Here is a 20,532-nt window from a genome sequence, read left to right on the forward strand (position 1 = left end):
ATGAGCGACATCACCCTCCTGAGGATCCCGGACACCCAGAGAGAATGCATGCTGCGGGAAAGCATGCAGAAACCGGGGCCGTATGCCGCCATGCTATGTCGTGCGATGATCCCGGAGTACTTGATTGTGGCGTGGAGGGGACATGTCTGCTACCACGGAGGGCCCACTAAGATCGCCCTACCCCGGAACCTGATCAACAGGCTTGAGCTCTACCTCCACGAGACCTACGAGGAGTTCTCCTACGAGGATTTCTCGTCGATCCCCGGCCACATTGACCGGATTTTCGCGTAGGTGCACTGGGACTTTGGAGTGGAGCGTCTTGGGCCTGGGAATCATGTAGTAACGGACATTGTGAAAAATTTTTAAAACACTTGGGACTAAATTGAGAAGAGCCTAAGACAGAGAAATCATGAAAACCCATTTGTTACCTTTGTAAATATTCCTGTTTTGTACCTGATTATTTTTTTACTAGTTTACAGAACTTTTATAAATGTACATTGTTAATAGTATAAATATTACCGTTCTGTTTTAAATAAATGTTTACATGTTTACAGCACTTACTGCTTGATCCTTCCCCTGATTCTGTGTCCGGGGTAAGGGATGGGGACGGTTGGTACGGGATCTCGGTAAGGGTGATGAAGAGCTCCTGGCTGTCGGGGAAATCAGCGGTGCCAGCGCTGTCGACTGCCTCGTCCTCCTCATCTCCTTCTTCATCTTCCCCGTCCGCTGTCATGTCCGACGAGGAACCGGCCGCGGACATGATCCCATCCTCGGAGTCCACGGTCAGGGGTGGGGTAGTGGTGGCGGCCGCTCCCAGGATGGAATGCAGTGCCTCGTAGAAACGGGATGTGTGGGGCTGGGATCCGGAGCGTCCGTTAGCCTCTTTGGTTTTTTGGTAGCCTTGTCTCAGCTCCTTGATTTTCACGCGGCACTGCGTTGCATCCCGGCTGTAGCCTCTCTCTGCCATGGCTTTGGAGATCTTCTCGTAGATCTTAGCATTCCTTCTTTTGGAGCGCAGCTCTGAAAGCACGGACTCATCGCCCCACACTGCGATGAGATCCAAGACTTCCCGATCAGTCCATGCTGGGGCCCTCTTTCTATTAGATTGCACGGCCATCTCTGCTGGAGAGCTCTGCATAGTTGCCACTGCTGCTGAGCTCCCCTCGATGTCCAAAGAGGAACTGAGATTCAAACTGCCCAGACAGGAAAATGAAAATGAATTCAAATTTTCCCGGGGGTGTGGCTGGTCAGAGCATCCGAGCTCTGACTGCTGTCCAGAGCGTCAACAGAGTGGTGCACTGTGGGATAGCTCCCGGAGCTATTACCGTCGATTTCCATCCACACCTAGCCTAATTCGATATGGCCATGTCGAATTTAGCGCTACTCCTCTCGTTGGGGAGGATTACAGAAATCGATTTAAAGAGAGCTTTATGTCGAACTAAATGGCTTCCTGGTGTGGACGGGTGCAGGGTTAATTCGATATAACGGCGCTAAAGTCGACATAAAAGCCTAGTGTAGACCAGGCCTTAGTCTCCCACTGTTTTGACCTCTGCATTGGTCATTGTCCGAGTCAGGTCAGCACCCAGTACTTGTAGGAGTTCTGAATACCTAAAGGCCCTCTGAGAAATAAGGTAATATTAACCAGAGACCCAGAGTACCATTACAGTACCATCTCTCCTCTTCAGTCCCTTCTGTCAGGACAGGTAGGAGTTTCTTTCAAATTTCTCAACAGGAGTCAGAAAGCTTCTTCTAATGAAACCATCCAGGCGAAGAGCTCTGAATGAATTCTAATTCCTTATATGGGCTTTTATTGTGGGACTTTAAGATGTTTTAAGTAGAATTCTTAAATGTTCACTTCACCTTTTGATCCCAGTTCCCATTTGGACTTTCATGTTCATCTCATTTTATCTTTGTTGTTTCCTAGAGAACTATATTTGTTTACACAAAAACTATATTTACTCTTGTTAATACAGATCCCTGTGAGAATATTAAACATTGCTTATATTCCAGATGTATTAGTTTTCCTTGCAAAATCTTGTTCAGAATTAGCCATCTGGGGAAAGTAAGCATTTTTTATAGGGAACTCTGATGACAAGCAGTTTGCTGCAAAGATCTGCTCATTTCTTTGCATCATCTGGAAAGGAAAAGTGAGCAACTAAATCGGAGGTGGCAAATATTTGTCTGTGGGACAGATCTGCTCCTCTTGAAGCATTTCTTTTTAATGTTGGGGGCTGGCATGGCCTATGCAGAATTTGGAATCTAAGCTTTCATTAAAAAAAATCTAGCAACCCCATAGTAGTGAAGAACATGCTGAAAACATTAACCAAGTCAAAGTGATGTAGGATTGTCTGCCTTCATCTGCAGACAGCCTGAAATAATAGTTCAGAAAGGCATGAACTGCCTTGCATCCAATTAATTTCACTGGAATATTAATTTCAAATCTTACTGGTGACACTTTGGATGTTGGAATTAACTATATAATTACTGATCATTTTAGTGGATGTAATGTGGAAATGGATAGGACAGCAGCCCAGAGGGGGTGAATTTGTGAATTGCTGTATTGAACTGCAGTGGTAAGACAGACAGACAAAAATAAAGGAGGATGAGGAAGAAAGAGCCATTAATAGTGGTGATTCTAGAAGGGAATATGTTTTCCTACTGCAACATGTTAAATGTGCCAATAAAGTTATGAACCAGGGCTGGTTTAATTGCTTTTGATGAAAAATTAGGTTTTCAACTTTTTTTCTTTTTTGCAAAGTGTTTGTTTTCCATAGCTAATTTTAATTTTTGTGTTGAAATATTTTTGCTGAAACCTGAAATGTTTTGTCTGAACATGTGAGTTATTGTGCCTCATGGGGGTTGTAGTTTGCGTCTCATGTTCCCATCCTCCTCTGTGTCTGGGATTCCCAGCTAGTCTACGTCTCCTGTTATTCACCACATCCAGGGATTCAATGATACACAAGAGAATGGAATGACACACTAGAACTCCAATTTTCAGCCATTTTTTTGTTTTCATGAAAAAAACAAAATTTTCCATGGCATTTTGACAAAAATGAACATTTTGTCATTGTTGTGGCAAATTTCTGTGTGTGGGGGGAAAAAAGCCAATTTTGGACCAGCTCTATTCTGAATAAAGATTGATAACTTAAAGTTTAGTTACTACATAAATGCTGTAATGCACCCTTGCTCTCTTTGCAGTCCTTCTATTGACATGAGTAAATTTATACTCCAGTCCACAAGCCATAATTAAAAATAGATTTTGGTCCTCTCCACAGAATGGGTTTTACACCCCTGAATTAAAGGTAGAAAAATAATGTTTCCCTATTCTCCTCGAATTAAAAGGTTGCTGTTTTTCTTAAAAAACAGTGTGTGTGTGTGTTAACAGTAATTTAGGACAGGAAGTGAAGAACACCATCACCTCTAATTGGAATTCCCAGCGAAATTAAATCAGGAATTTAAGTAATTACCCACATTGGAATTTGGCCAGAACACTAAGAGCTTGTCTACAGTGGTCCACAGTGAGCAGTGAGGGAGTTAATAGCAGTGCACACCAAAGTGCTGTAAGCACCCTCGTGTGGACACCATGGGTGTGAAGTAAAAGATTCCTAGTTCACATTAATGTAATCCTCTTCAAACAGGAAACCACTAATGCAAACTCAGAACCTTTTAGTTCACGGTATCCATACGGGGAGTTGATGAGCACTGCTATTCACATCCCCATAGAGTGAACTGTAGAGCAGTATAGACATATCCTGAGACTCACATCTCTGCCTTTATAAAAAAGGGATAAAGGATTTTCAATGACCACAAGTAGTTGGCAGTAAGGAACTTGGCTTTACATCTATTTTCTTTCCAATAGCACTGTTCGTCCTAGGAACATAGGGTATGTCTACACTGCAATTAAAAACCCATGACTGGCTACCCATCAGCTACTCAGGCTTGTGGAGCTCAGGTCATCCTGGGACTCCACAAGGGGGTTGGGTCCCAGATAGGGTGACCAGATAGCAGGTGTGAAAAATCAGGACCTTTTTTTTGGCGGGGGGAGGGCGGAAGAGGGGATGGTTATAGTTGCCTATGTAAGACAAATATCAGGATGTCTGGTCACCCTAGTCCCAGAGCTCAGGTTCCAGCCTGAGCCTGAACATCTACACCACGATTAAACAGCCTCTTAGCCCAAGTCCCGCAAGCCTCAGTCAGGTGACATGGGCCAGCTGCAGGTATTTCATTGCAGTGTAGACGTCTCCATAATGACCCCCTAACATCATGCTAAGGCACTAGTTCCATATTGAATCATGAGAAGAGTTAAACTTGCTGAATCAATAACATCACTGGCTATTCAGTCTATTTTTAAGGGCTTCCCATCCAAGTACTCAGGAGGGCTGATCCTACTTGGTTTGTGAAATCTGATGCAATTACATCCTGAGGTAGTCTGGCTGAAGACTTACTCTACAGGCTTGCTCTAGGAATTTATATATGGTTTATACTATTATAATTTCATACTAGTGTAAGGTCAGAGCTTATTATTGTGTTGTAAAAATTGCTTTCTCCCTTCCATTTCAACAATACTGTGTGAAATAAGGCTCACAGCATTACAAATTCATACAATTCTCCTCTCAATAAGTTTATGTGTGAACATCTTAGCACTATAGTAATCTTGGGACAGTAAATAAAAGCTATGAAACTACATTTTGAGCGGTGTCAGTGGGGGAAAAAAGTAGTAAGCAAGAATAGATAAACCATAGTTAGAATAAAATGACCAGGTTTGTTCTCTGAGGTTTCCTCTTGCCAAGAAAATCATACTTAGTTAATATATTTATTTCTTTTAAAACTGCTTGGTTTATTCCCCAAGTCCTGTTTTCCTAATTATATTTTTATAAAATAGTAGGTATTATATTATATCTGTCACTGTAATTATTACGCTGGAGTAAATACCAGGGTATCTCTTTTAAACTAGGTCTACCCTTCAAATTTTTGCCTGAATAGCTCTATCAGTGATGTGTGATTTTTGACAGACATGGCTGTGCTGATAAAAGCTCCTAGTGTAGGCACATTTATATCTGCAAAACTCAATGCACTTTTGCCAGTATAGCTTATTTCACCTGGGCTGGGGGGCAAGGAGCTGGAATAAGCCATACAGGCAGTTTTGCCTGTCGATGTAAGATGCATCCATACTAGGAGATCAATGCCAGTATAGCTATTCTGGCAAAGCCTTTCATGTGTAGATGTGACCTTAATGTAAATAAATGTTCTCACATTTAACAATTTTAAGATTATTTCATAAGTTTCTATCAGGTGAATTCCTAATTAAAGTGAACAGAGAACAAATTTTTAAGTTCTGTAATCAGACTAAATTCCATCAAATGTATTAATTTTCCAAAAGCAAACTTAATTATTAATTTTTTCATAGCTGAAATTAACCTTGTTTGCGTCATGAATTCCAACCCCTAAAATAGAGCAGAAACTATTGTTTATATATTCTGTCCTAAGTGTTGTATCTGTTTTCTACAGAAATTATGCCTTGATTATTTCCCTGAGCATTTTTTTAAATTGCATGAGTCTTATTTTAAAAGATTTTGTACTTTATTTTAAGTGTTCTGTTTCTAGTCTGAGGCAATTTCCACATCATCATCCCATTCTAACTCCCTTAAATTATGAATCTCCCCCTTTTTTTTTTTTTTTTTAATTTCAGGCTTTGAGCCATTAGTACACAGCAATCACATCTCCTTTTTCTGGCTTCTTCTCAAGATTCTACAGTATATATCAATGTTCTTTAAAACTTTGTCTACAATTCAAGTTTAAACAATGTTAAAACCATTTGTAGCTATGTCTCAGATAACCACCCTTTCCCAGAGGAAATTGACAAGAGTGAATGAGCTAAATTTACTAACAGTGTTTCCCTATAAAATCAAAAGGAATTGTTACATTTTGGGAGAAGAAATTAAGAAATTGACATCAGACACGATGATAGACAGACCCATAATTAAAGTCAATATGCTAGGCAAAAACTGCTCAGTTGTGGTTTTTGTTTTTTCTTATAATAAATATGTTAAAATAATGTTATTTTGGTTGCAAAGAAAAAGACTTGAAAGTTAGGAAATGCCACACGTAGAGGAACCTTACAAGATACAGTTCATCCTTAATTCTGTCTTTGCACATGTTAAACTCTGCATTAACTAGGCAAGCATGCTGTGGAAAAAATACTTAAAGACTGTATGATAATTCAAACACAAAAATTAGAGTTGCACTGCCCTTTCCTAACTTTCAAATGATTGACTTTGCAACCAAAGCAAATTTCTTTTAATGTAGGGAATGTAGGGTTAATGTAATTTCCTAGGATTTTTAAAAAGAAATATGGGTGAAAACAAATTCTGTTGTGTTAAACTATAACAAACTCGGGTATCATCAGATGGGTTTGACTTTGAACCTTCAATACCACTGCAAAGACCTATTCTATTTGAGCTACAGGATTAACTAAATTACCTGGCAGCAGCACAGGGCCCGTTACCCCTAGGGGAAGAACGCGCTACAAAAACCATGTGCTGGCACCAAGGAGTGATTGGGTGAGCCTGGCCTGGCTTTCTCCTTCCTCCCAACTCCCAGAGGCTGGCTGTGGGGAGAGAGAAGACCTGCTGCTTTGGTTGGTGCCCCAAAAGTGGGGTGGGATTTTGTGAGCACCAGGTACCAGGTCTTGGGCTAGTTGAGAGAAGGGAAGTCTGGCTTGGTTTTCTTTCCCATTCTTATCCACACATACACTGCAGCTACAGCTGTGGAAAGGATCGCACACTATATTTCAAAGAATACATGACAGGATTGAACTTTTAAAAATAAATATATATAATGCATTTCTTCATGCAGTAACATATTCAGATCTGGATAACATGGTCTTATCTAGGCATGGCAGATTTTTCTTTACCATGATGGAGAATTGCTCCATATCATGTAGATGGTGTTTTAATTCCTCTTTAGTATATTAAAAATTGTCAGTCATTAAAAAAATGTATTCACACATTTTGCTTAATAATATTCCTTCTGGAAGTTCTAAAATGATGATATGGGAAATGTTTTATGTGCATTTTAGGGGGTGAGTTATCAGCTTTTCATCATATGATGAATAGGAGAAAAGATTCATATGTAAATAGGAGACAAGAACAAGCCAAGAAAAGCTTGTTGCCAGGAACAGAGATTAAAGACTTGTAGGGGTTGTTTGCTCAGGACAAATGGAGTGAGAATGAATATGATCTGATAAAGTTTGGCTTTAATGAACTGTACACTAGCAAGGCACAATTTTCACTGTTCTGGCTGATACAGTGCTACTTTGAATATAATATAAGATAAAGATGGTTAATTGCTCCCCTTTGGATTAAAATAATCAAACTTCAGCAATTGTATTTCTAACCATTCAGGATAAAGATAGTGCCCTACTCATAAGCCCCAGGGCAATCAATCATACTAAAAAGATCTGTATGTTTCTAAATGTGCTTGCATATTATATCTCCTAAAAATTCATTTGAGAATGCAGTGGATTTGGATGCTACTATTTCAATGAATGCCCTAACAGTACTTCTATTCTGTTTGCCTGTTAAGAATTCACATCCAAAAATACCACTTAAACATAATAAAATAGATATATTACAAGAAACGGGGTGAGGATATGTATTGTGGCAAACCTTTGAAAATATGCACACTAACTTATATGTCAACGCCTGTCCGTGCATGCTGACTCTGTCTGTGCGTAGAATATGAAGGTACAAGTCAGGATTTGCATAGGTGTGCTGAAGTTTGTGCTTGTACCATTTAGCATTCACACTGTTGATAATTTGGCCTTCTACAGCTTATGGCTAGCCCTCTTATACTAACACAAATGCAATACCTACAGTCCTAATGAATGGGAAAAAAACAAACAAAACAGAGAGAGAAAACAACTGCTAGTTCTTTCAGACCATCCCTTATCTGATGAAGGCTTGTTTTTCACACTATAATGTTTTGTCTGTTTATTTTTAATTTACTGAGCTGAAGAAGGCCCTTGCCCTGGGAGAGTTGTTCACAGTCTAATAGACTCTTTCTATTTTGTACCATTACTCCTAGTTAAAACACATTGGGCCACCCTGAAGTTTTCTCCCAATTTAGTATAATCTATTAATGTAATTAGTATACTGTTTACTCCTCTTTCAGATAATTAATGAAGATGTTGAGTAAGAGCGGGTCTAACACTAATCCCTAAGGCAACCACTAAGCATTCCTGTAAAACATTATACAGTGCTGCTTATCATTACTCTGAGCTTATTTTCTTTCAGAAATGGTTAGAATCATAGAATCATAGACTTTAAGGTCAGAAGGGACCATTATGATCATCTAGTCTGACCTCCTGCACAACGCAGGCCACAGAATCTCACCCACCCACTCCTGTATCAAACCTATGTCTGAGCCATCGAAGTCCTCAAATCATGGTTTAAAGACTTCAAGGTGCAGAGAATCTTCCAGCAAGTGACCCGTGTCCCATGCTGTAGAGGAAGGCGAAAACCCCCCAGGGCCTCTGCCAATCTGCCCTGGAGGAAAATTCCTTCCTAACCCCAAATATGGTGATCAGCTAAACCCTGAGCATGTGGGCAAGACTCACAACCCAGACACCCAGGAAAGAATTCTCTGTAGTAACTCATATCCCACCCCATCTAACATCCCATCACAGGCCATTGGGCATATTTACCGCTAATAGTCAAAGGCTAGGTCTACACTACAGCGGGGTTCCGACCTAAGATACGCAACTTCAGCTACGTGAATACCGTAGCTGAAGTTGCGTATTTTAGGTCGGCTTACCTGGCGGTGAGGACGGGGGAAAGTCGACTGCTGCCGCCGACTCCGCTGCCGCCTCTTGCCGAGGTTGATTTCCGGAGTCGACGGCAGAGCGATCAGGGATCGATTTTACCGCGTCCTCACGAGACGCGGTAAGTCGATCCCCGATAGACCGATTGCTACCCGCCGGATCGGCGGGTAGTGAAGACATAGCCAAAGACCAATTAATTGCCAAAATTAGGCTATCCCATCATACCATCCCCTCCATAAACTTATCAAGCTTAGTCTTGAAGCCAGATATGTCTTTTGCCCTCACTGTTCCCCTTGGAAGGCTGTTCCAGAACTTCACTCCTCTGATGGTTAGAAATCTTTGTCTAATTTCAAGTCTAAATTTCCTGATGGCCAGTTCAAGTCAGTCTGAAATACTGTTTTTTCAGGTATAACTTTATGAAATATTATGTCCGCATGCTTTAGTGAGGTCCAGGAATGTTTCGTTTACTGATTCTGTGAAAAAAGTGATCAAGTTTGTCTCGCATGATACTGATCGTTCATTGTTTCGTTATCTTTTGAATTGTTAAAGATGCTTTTCTCTCAAGTGGTCCATGTTTCATAAGGGATTAAAGCTACACATGACAACTGACAATTCCTAGGTTCAGTCTTTTTCTTATTTTGAAATTCTAGTAGAATATTTGGCTATGATTTTCTTTTCCCCAGTTGTCTGTTACTATGGGTAAGTCTACACTGCGATAAACCTGCAGCATTGAGTCTTAGAGCCCAGGTCAGCTGACTTGAGCTTGCAGACCTCAGACTGTGGGGCTAAAAAGAGCAGTGTAGACATTCAGGTTCAGGTTGGAGCCAGGGCTATCAGCCCATTCCCCTGGAAGGGGTCTCAGAGCTTCAGGTCCAGCCTGAGTCCAAATGTCCAGCCCGAACTTCAGCCCTGCCCGTTGGTCATGCTATTGTGTTCAAGCAGCGCGCACGCCCCCAGACAGGAGAGGCAGACAGCTGCGTGGAAGGGATGGGGGCAGGGCTGTGGGTGGTAAAGCCGCATCAGAGGAGCTGCTAGCATGGGACGCTGGCTTCTGGGAGTGGTGGCCCCACGTTGTGCTCCTTTTGCCGCTGCAGTTCCCGGGAGAGCCCTGTGGTTCCGCGGATATAAATCGGTATCCGCGGATATCCGCATCCGCGGGTATAAATTTGTATCCACGCACGGCTCTATAAATCAGCTAACCTGGGCCAGCTGTGGCCATGCCATGGGTCATTTATTTTAGACATACCCTTCCTAACAGCTCTAGAGAGCCACATAGGAACTGACATGTATTGGGGTCAGCGTGGAACTGCACCACTGCAGGGAAAGGAATTTTTTATCATCTCTGCCTAGCTTATTGGGGTAGAGCACCTACTACTCCATTCCTTCAGAGGGTGAAGAATACTCTTGGTGGTTCCCTTCCCATGCACAAGACTTGTTCTGCAGATGAAGGTGGGGAAGGAACATGTGTCCAGCACTTCTTTGCCCCTCCCAGTCCCTTAGAGGGGGTGAGTGTTTCACACAATGAAAGGCGTATGATAGCTTGTGATTCCTTCATGGCAAGACTTCCCTATTTACTCTCAATTAGTTTTTGTAGTGATGAGGCCCATTCCCAGCAGTTGACAAGAAGGTGTGAGTATCAACAGAGAGAAACTTATTTTTTGTAGTGAACAAACCACTCCCAGTCTTTATTCAGGCCTAATTTGATGCTGTCAAGTTTGCAAATGAATTCCAGTTCTGCAGTTTCTCGTTGAAGTCTGTTTTTGAAGTTTTTTGGCTGAAGAATGGCCATTTTTAAGTCTGTTATTGAGTGTTCATGGAGATTGAAGTGTTCTCCTACTGGTTTTTGAATGTTACAATTCTTGATGTCTGATTTGTGTCCATTTATTCTTTTGCGTAGAGACTGTCCGGTTTGGCCAATGTACATGGCAGAGGGGCATTTCTGGCACATGATGGCATATATCACATTGGTAGATGTCCAGGTGAACGAGCCCTTGATGGTGTGGCTGATGTGATTAGGTCCTATGAAGGTGTCCCTTGAATAGATATGCGGACAGAGTTGGCAACGGGTTTTGTGAGTTGGTAACGGGGTTTGTTGCAGGGATTGGTTCAGGGGCTCATTCACCTGCACATCTGGAATTAATTTGCAAACTTGACACCATCAAATTAGGCCTGAATAAAGATTGGGAGTGGCTGGGTCACTGCAAAAAGTAATTTTCCCTCTGTTGATATTCATCCCTTCTTGTCAACTGTTGGGAATGGGCCACATCCACCCTAATTGAATTGGCTTCGTTAGCACTGACCCCCCCACTTGGTAAGGCAACTCCCATCTTTTCATGTGCTGTATAATTATACCTGCCTACTTTTTTTCACTCCATGCATTTCACGAAAGCTTATGCCCAAATAAATTTGTTAGTCTCTAAGGTGCCACAAGGACTCCTCGTTGTTTTTTGTAAGACAGTGTTTGTAGATGTAGTGCTTCTTGTGAAAGAATGGATGTGGTGATGCCTTTGAGTTTAAAATATACCTATTCTGCAGTACTTTCTGCCTTCCAAGTTTATGCATTCACCTGCTTTTTGATCCAGTAAAGTATTTTAACCTGTGTTTTGTCTTCTCGTACATACTTGTAACTGGCTGTTGTCTGGGTATCTAAATGGTGTGTCCTTTAGAATCGGGTTCATCACTGCCAGTGACGTTCTGGGGAGAGCCATCTTCCATTTTAAATTTAAACTCATGGACTGGAGTATAAATTGTAGTCCATTTACTGATCTCAATCCAGAGCAGATCTCTCACCAATGTCACTAGAAAGTTTGCACAAAAATCAACCATACAGCATGGCTTTTATGGAGTAACTAAACATTTACTTATTATTGCTAAGTGCCTTATTTTGATGTTCACTCAGTGGAATAATATGCTCACCTTTCTGATCACGGCAATCAGGAGGTGCATTTGCAGCACATGTAGGCGTACCCAAGCTAGCTTTGATTGTCCACATTTGCTAAAATTTGCAGTATAGTTGTGGTGGTATGGGTGGTGGCACAGGCTAGCCACCTGAGTACAATCCCACCCGGGACCATAAGTAGATACACAGGAGGCTATCCTGTGTCACCACCTATTCCACCACAGCAGCACTGCTATTTTTAGTGAGCTAGCATGATTAGAGGTAGCCTGGGTGTAGGGTGACCAGATGTCCCGATTTTATAGGGACAGTCCCGATTTTTGGGTCCTTTTCTTATATAGGTTCCTATTATCCCCCACCCCCTGTCCCAGTTTTTCACATTTGCTGTCTGGTCACCCTGCCTGGGTGTGCCTACTTATGCTGTCCCAACTGCAGCATAGACATATCCTATGTTTCTTTTGTTTCTATTTCCCTCACTATAGGCTGACTTAGATGTGTGTGTGTGTGTATATATATACACACACACACACATATACACCAGAGATTGCAAGCATGATTATTCTTTTTTTAAATACAAGGTAAGTTAGAATCCCCAAAAAGCATTTACTTTACATTAATAATATCTACAAGCTGTCATTTAAAATAGATTAATGGAAAATAATTAAATGGTGCCTAAATACTAATAAATATTAAGTAAAGGTACTTATTTTATCCAACCAAAGTGATGGCACCAAGTTCAACCCTGATGTAACTCCAATGTCTTAAGAAACAAAACTATTTTGAATGAAAGCTTCATTGTTCATATTGTCAAATCCAATACGGCAGAAGCTGAGAAAGTACCGTGTGGTCAGACTCTTCCTTCCCTCCATTTCACACTCCAAAAATATTAAGTTGAGTGTTATATTTTTAAAATCTTGTAAGTCTCAGGCCCACATGTGTGCTTAACTTTCAGCACATGAGTAGTCTCAAAAGAGACTACCTGGGTGCTTAAGGTTAACCAAATCAGTGTTTGCAGGATCAGGGTGTGAACAGCCGACCATCTTTTATGAGATGGTAAGCTCCCTGAATGCACATTGAAAACTCATGTCCTCAGAAGTAGGTGAAATTCACCTCCCAAAAGTGACTGTTCACCTTTGAAGCAGCTTTGTTGTGTGTGCCCTTTCAGGGTGTCATTCCTGTTGATTTCAGGAGGTAGAAAATATGCAAATTACTAGTTGAAATAATATGTTGTGTTATTCTCCTGAACAGAGTGAACTCAAACTTCATCTTAAATAGTTTTATTACATTCTAGGCACAGCTTCTTTAATTATACCAGTTCCTGTAAATTTGTTCCAGGCAAAAAAAAAAAAAAAAAAAAGATGCTAAGTAGCTTCTAAAATTCCTATTTTACTGTCTGAGCAAGACTAATGAAAAATGTGAATCACACTTTCCACATAATTTAATGAAATCATTCATTAGTGAGAAATGACATTTGTGTTCCATATTAAATACATCCTTTGTGCATGGAAAGTAACTCTCTTAATTTGCTTAAAATTGGTACCAATCTATTTAGCTTTACTGGCTGATTCCTGATTGTTATGCCACTGGCATTTTCAAAAGAAAAGTAGTTTAAAATGTTACATGGTTACAAAGAGTGTGCTTAAGCAAGTGCTGAAGCAATATATGTCATTATTTGAGTCTTTCACTTAACATACTGCTTTTGTAACCCCCACAGCTGACCAAACAGGAATGTTATTTATAGGAGATGCACTAATACAGGTCAGTAAATTGTACATTTATTCCACACACATGCTTGTTTTAAGCATGTTTTAATGTTTATTTTTATTACATTATTTATATGTTACAAATCACTTTCTTTCTATGGTATATTCATTTTTAGGTTAATGGCATAAATGTAGAAAGTGCTTCCCATGAAGAAGTGGTAAGTTTTATGTAACTTTTATACTTTAATATCAGATGAAATATTTGAGGAGCATATAAAATAATGAAAATGATGGCATGTTGTGTACCCTGTACTCAGTATGGCCCTGAGCCTACATTTCCTTAATGGGAACTTTGCCATTGACTTCAATCAGATCTGGATCTCACACTATATTGCTACAAAATAGATACTGCACAAAAAACTGCTTAAATCCATAGGAAAGAGATGCTGCAACACAGTCCAGATACCTGACATTATCTTTCTAATGCATGAAAAGTTTCTTCCATATAAACCATTCATAAGGCTACTACTCACCCTTGAAAATTGCATATAATACATTAAGACATCCATGTGCCTACACAAGAATAAACAGTTTTATTCTTTAAGACCTACTGCTGAAAATATGAAGACTATGCATTGTCAGTCTATGGTACAGTTGTAAATGTTGAAAAGATAATTTCCATATGCATTCACAATCTAGTATGAATACACTGAAAACATTTCTTATTCCCATATGTGATGGGATGCACCATTCACCACTGGGCTGGTGCCTCCTTCTGGTACTCTGGAGATTAGCTCGAGGCCAATGTCAATTCCTCCGTCTCTGTCGTCCCCCTGCAGCCCCTTTTGCAGCCTCAGGAACCACAGCGTCCTCTTTGTGGCTCAGCCCTCTGGCTGTGACACTATCTGTGTTTCCCCCTTCCGGGTGGATTTAGCTCCTTAATAGTCCTAGGCAGTCTTCCTGCTTATGGCTTCAGTGCCATTCACCCAGTTGGCAGGGAACCCAGGCCTGATTACTTCTCTGGGTTCCAGCCCAGGGACCTTCAGCTCAGCAGTCTGGGCCTTCTCTCTCTGGCCTCACTGCTCTCTCCCTGGGCTGCTTCCTACTAATGGTTCCCCTTTTCTTCCTGGGCCTACCAGTTCCCAAAGTCTCCTCACTTTTCCCAAGGAGCGACTGCAGCTTGAAGTCCCTACTCACTCCTCCCTTACTCCTGGGAGTGTCCACTTTTTCCCCAGTAGCCCCTTCTGCTTTCAGCTCCTGGGCTTTATAGGACCCATTTATTCTTATCCAGCTGAGCCTCCTTAATTAGTTGCCTAATTGGTTAATTGGCCCATCTGGCCTGCATTAAATCCTGCAGGGTGAGTGTGGGGCAGACACCCCATCACACCATGTGTAAGAAAAAGGTAGAAAATCTACCTACCATATTAGAGCCCTTCCAGCATTGAGAATATATTGAAATACCCATCTGATAGGTCTTGCAAAGCTCGCATTAATTTCAGTAGTACAGAATCAGGCACTGAAGTCGGCTCTATAAACAATCAGATTTCTAGCTTTAGGTACTGACATTTGAAAATTGGGTTCTTCCATGGGAAAAGGGCTTGATCTTTCAAGGTGCTGATCACTCTCCATTTCCACAGACTTCAGCAGGAGTGGAGTGGACTCAAGACTTTGTAGTAGTGCTCAACACCTTGCAGGATTGATCCCTGTAAGGATTGAGGAGTAGAGAATATGTTTAAGCAACTAGACATTGCTATTTGCAGAATCAAGTAACTTTTCTGCTTAATCCCAAAGAAGCAGTATCTTGTTGAAAACATGGGGATATCTAATGTACAGAGTGAACAGTATCATGTGAAGCTGTGACTTGATAAGACATTACATGACCTTTTATAACTTGCAGACTCTCTGAGGCAGGGACCATTTCTGTAGTTGTATGTGTACAGTGCCTAGCACAATCGAGCACTGTTCTGTCATGAGGGCCTCTAGATATTATGAGAATACAAATAAAAATAACATGTTAATAAACATGACATGTACTTAATAAGGATTATTCAGTCTTTCCATAAATGCCTTAGCTTGGCTTTTGGATGTAAAGAATAAAATATCTGGAGTGGAGGCAATGGGAGGAATAGAGAAAGCATAGCTGATATACAGTAATTTAGAATTTCAGTTCCGGATATAAATCATGTGTAAGAGATTATCAGATGTGCAGAAAGATCATTTGTTTGTTGCCAAATAAAGTATGTAAGGGTTAGTCCAAGGTGGAGAGGATTGTTCCATTTTAGTCCAGCAAGATTCCTAAGTAAAAGTCAAAGATTGTTTTGAACTGGGAATGTAGAAAATAAAATAAAAATAAATAAATAAATAAATAAAGTCTGATACATACATACTTGCTTTTCCTTTTTTCTGCTGAAGCCAACTAATTTTTGGGAGGCCCTAATTCCAGTGATTTTTGTATCGGTTTTTATGAGTCTTAAAGTGAATGGAACTATGATAGAACAATGTACTACCTCTAGTTAAAACAACGAGTAGTCCTTGTGGCACCTTAGAGACTAACAAATTTATTTGGGCATAAGCTTTCATGGGCTAGAACCCACTTCATCGGATGCATGAAGTGAAAAATACAGGAGCAGGTGTAAATACATGATAGGATGGGGGTTGCTTTACCAAGTGTGAGGTCAATTTAACAAGATAAATCAATTAACAGCAGGATACCAAGGGAGGAAAAATAACTTTTGAAGTGGTAAGAGAGTGGCCCATTACAGACAATTGACAAGAAGGTGTCTTCTTGTCTGATACCTCTAGTTAGAACATTTCTTTCGATAATATTCATCTGGGGTATTCAAAAAGGGACTGTCTGCCAGTGACTTAAATTCTGGGGAGGAATATAATTTCTCATGAGTAGATCAGAAAGATTACCTGATATTGTTATGCCCATGTATTTGACTGAGCATTTGGTTTACTTAAAAGAAAAATTATCAAAAGAGGTTTTCTTTATTGTTTTATAGAACTGAGATGGCAAGAGAATCCGTCTTATCATAATTGAATGGAAGTTTCTCTTTGGGGAAAAACAAATTCTCTTATCTCTGCTTCATTGAAAAGGGTATTCTTTTTTAAATGAATTGTGGTTGTATTCTTATGAAGAAAACACTATAAAACACGGAATTATCCTTTTACTATAGAACACATTACTCTTTTATGTAATTCCTGTCATATACTTGTCAGTGCTTAGATACCATGGTGATAGGCACCTTAGAAATATCTCAGACAGCTGGATAATTGGGCAAATGTCATTAAAGCCATTACCACTGGAAATCACACATCAGAGACTAGAAAACTGATAAGCAAAGAGTTACTATTTTTATTTGCAGAAAACTTTACCATCAAACTGAATAAAGTATTGCCTAAAACAATAAAGTGTAATAGATCCAGACAAGCAATGGGCAATGATACTACTTTTGCCTTATTTGGCATATATCATGATTATTGGGCCAAATCTTGAGAGGTGCTGAGCACAGGCACTCTCATTGTTATCAATAAGAGTGAAGAATGCTCAGCTCCCCTAAGGATTTGTTCCATTATTATTGCCATTATTAAATTTAAAGCACACCACCATAATGTTTACTGACTCTCTAAGCTAATAGTGTTTGCTATAGCACATTTGATTGATCAGCCTGATTGTATGCAAGATTAAATTGATCTGGTTCATTTTCAAACTACATACAGCACTTCTCTGGAACCCAACCCAACACAGTAGTGATTAAAAGTTCTCACCAGCTGACAGCTGTTTATTGGCTATATGGAAATGAATATGGTAGCCTAAACCTAGCTCCTGGTGGACAAGTTTTCACATCTCAAAAAACACCCCTACAGCTGGCACTAATGGCACTAACTTTTGATGGTATCATCAAGAAGGTGAAGGACTGAATGGGCAAAGAGACTGAATCTCCCCTTTCTTATGTAGATATGATCCTAGGTCAGGGTTAAAATACTGTTATGTGACCTCATGGTTATTTTCTGATGGATAAGCCTAGTCAGGCCAAATCCCCAAAATAATGACTCAGGCACAGTAAGCAGGAGAACCACAGCCATTTATTATTGGCAGAGCTCCTGTTTTGGACATCATCAGCAGGACAAGTTCCCTTTCTCCTGATGCAGGAAGCATACCCGTACACTGAACTTCTTCACAAAGTTACTTTCCACCAGCTGGGAGGAGCCACACTTCTTCAGGGCTGTTTCAGGAAATGCCAAGAAATATTCATTCAACCAGCCAGCACAGTACCTCGGTTACATTGCATTGGTGAGGAAGATTGGAGAAATGCTGCTGCTGTGTGTGGTATATCTAGGAACTCTGTGTAATCAATATGTGATACCTAATAAGAAACCTAAACAAAACATAGAGAAAAATTCTAAACAATGTAGCCAAAAGCTGCAGAGAAGAAAGAGCTTTCTACTCCTTCTGTTGGTGAAAAGAGACAAGTGCTGATATAGAGTTTTATTTGCCTACACCGCACCTTAATAAAGCTGAATCATTAAGCTAGGTTAAGTGGTGGTTCTTCAAGGTGGAGCTGGTCAAGCATCTCCCTTGGGACTGGAGATAGACCTGCAAATTGGACAACTGTATGTCACTGAGGCAAATCATGAGTAGGGTTGGTGCATGGATGATGTGGTACAGTCATGGGACATTCTCACCATTGGGTAAGAAGGGAGTTAGGTGGACTACTGCCAAATAGCTGGAAGGGTGTTATTATTTTCTGTGTGTGTATATATAATTTGGTTGCTGTGTTTTCCCACATTTATGAATGTGTTCTCTTCCCCCTAACAAAGATTTACTTGTTTGTAAACAGACTCGGAATGCTTGCAAGTGGGGAAGTTCTGGCTGTTAAGGACACCCAGAATGGGTTTGTTTCATTTTCCTAGGTTTCTGGGAGAGGTCTTGAGTCAGTTCATATATTTGTAAAGAGGAACACTAGATACATTGAACCCAGCCCTCACTGCTGCTCTTAACCACCTGGCAGAAGGTTTACACAATACATTCATAATCTCACTTTTATTCTGATCACTTACTGCCTGCTACAATATTGTATCACATAACAAGGACCTAAGCCGCTCGGGGATAGTGGCCACTGAAACACAGTGTTTCTAAACATGGTGTAGAATCTAATTAGTTGTAAACTTTGAAAATAGTTTGCAAGCGTTCTCTTTGTATCTTTCAGAATGTCAGGACAACTTTCAAGTCCTACGGAGACCTTAGAGAGTTTTTTCCTTGTTATTAATTTTTATCATTTCAGAAGAATTGCTAGTCCAATCACCAGCTAGGGAGGAGCCATGGCCAGCTGCAGATTGTTAAATTATCTCTCTTTTTTAAACTGAAGGTTTCCTGTATATGTTCATTTGTAGTTTAGTGACAGGTGTTCAGTTTGGATAAATGTGTAATTGAACACTAATTTCAGATCTAAGCAAAGGGCCATCAGCAGCAGCAATGGGTGAGGAGGCTGGGAGAACAGGGCCTTTTTGGCCTCTGAAGCACAACTGGAGCCCTTGGGATCCTACCTCAGGATGACTGATGCTGGCAGCACCTCCATAAGTGGCCTCCTATGTGACCACCAGCACTTCCAGGGGTAGAATTTAAAAGCTCCCAGCTCCCCTGAAAGCCCAACATCCATCTGGAGCTCCCAGTAGCAATGGCAACAATAATGCAGCTTCACAGCAAACTGCCTTTCCTGTTCTCTTCTACTCCTAATAGCAGAGCTTGCCTTTCTCTACATCAAAACGTTTAGGGCATGTCTATACTGCCCCACAGTTGGGACTACAGGGTTCCAAATAGCAGTGTGCACCAAAGTGCGGTGCTGTAACTCCCCCATGTGGACACTGCAGGTGTGAACTAAAAGATTCCTGTTTTGCAGTGCCCTTAGTCTTCTGGTCCCTGGGTGCTGGTGTTAATGGTCTTTTCTCTTGTTATCCATTTGTCCTTTGCCACCTGATAACTTGTCTTGTCAGTTCTACCTTACCATGTTGTCTGTTCTGATTCTTCTGCACCTTACTTCCCCCATTTTTCCTAGTCTCAACACCTCCCCAAGGGTACATCCTTCTCACCACTCTTCTTGCCGTTATCCTTTTCTTCTACCTTCCCATTCACTGCCACTGTTCTATAGGCACCTTACAACCAGATAAAAGTACTGAAATATGCAGAGGGAATCCTCAGGTTACCAGTAAAGCTGCTTTGTGTTGGTAGACAAAGACAAATTGGCTACAGTAGGGGCCAGGAGTGGCTCTGTATGTTCATTCCTGTCAAGCATCCTTATTCAGAGCAGCACTTAAGCAAGTGCTTCAATCCCATCAAAGTAAATGGGAGTTAAGTATTTTCTTGGACAAGGCCTTAGAATACATGAAGTGGAGTTGGCTTATACAGGAATGCGCTCTGAGATTTACTTTCACAATTTCTGGAATGTTATGTCTTTAATTATTTTATCTGGATCACACACATTATGGGTAGCTTAAAATACACCAAACAAAAAAGAAACAATTCCAGGAAAGATTGGAAATTGCATTGTAAACTTGGTGTAATCTGTGCATTGAGACCCTGTATGTTTTCATTTTCACACTATCAGAAGACAGGTCTGGCTCATCAAATCATGAAAGCCTTCAAAACACCATTGATATTGGTAAAAGATAGGATGTATTCCAAGTGAGTTTACAATTGCTGCAGATAAGAAGTTTGCAAACTTTAGTTCAAGAATGTTGATGACTGAAAGAAAAATTGAAAACATGGAGATGAAGATTTATGGAAATGATACTTGTATAATAAATAGTACAAGAGACTCTGAAGTACTGAAAATAATTGAATATCCTTGAAAATAAGCTTATTTTTAGAAATATGATTGGTGGGGATTCAAAGAGGTGAAGACGGGAAATGGTGGTACAGTTTTTGTTTGATTGAGCTGGTGAAGGATTATTTTGCCTCCACAATAGCTAATCAGATCCTCGCCTTATATAGTACAAACAGAACACAGTTCGGCTGATAAACAGCATTCTAAACCTGGAATATTAATACAATTGTCTCTTTCACAGTTCAAGTCCCTTATTTTACCTTCTCATCAGTCTTTTTCTTCCTT

General features: G+C 40.5%; 1 protein-coding gene across 1 annotated transcript in view; it reads left to right on the forward strand.

Annotated features, from left to right (window-relative positions):
* Positions 1-20,532, forward strand: part of SNTG2 (syntrophin gamma 2) — a 457,199-nt gene that overhangs the window by 262,169 nt on the left and 174,498 nt on the right. Inside the window, exons 5-6 of the mRNA XM_024215800.1 lie at positions 13,432-13,475; positions 13,597-13,638. Coding sequence (XP_024071568.1) covers positions 13,432-13,475; positions 13,597-13,638 — 86 coding nt within the window. The remainder of the gene's footprint in view (positions 1-13,431; positions 13,476-13,596; positions 13,639-20,532) is intronic.

This window comes from Terrapene carolina, unplaced genomic scaffold (assembly GCF_002925995.2).
Source record: "Terrapene carolina triunguis isolate 2854851 unplaced genomic scaffold, T_m_triunguis-2.0 Scaffold42, whole genome shotgun sequence".
NCBI lineage: Eukaryota > Metazoa > Chordata > Testudines > Emydidae > Terrapene > Terrapene triunguis.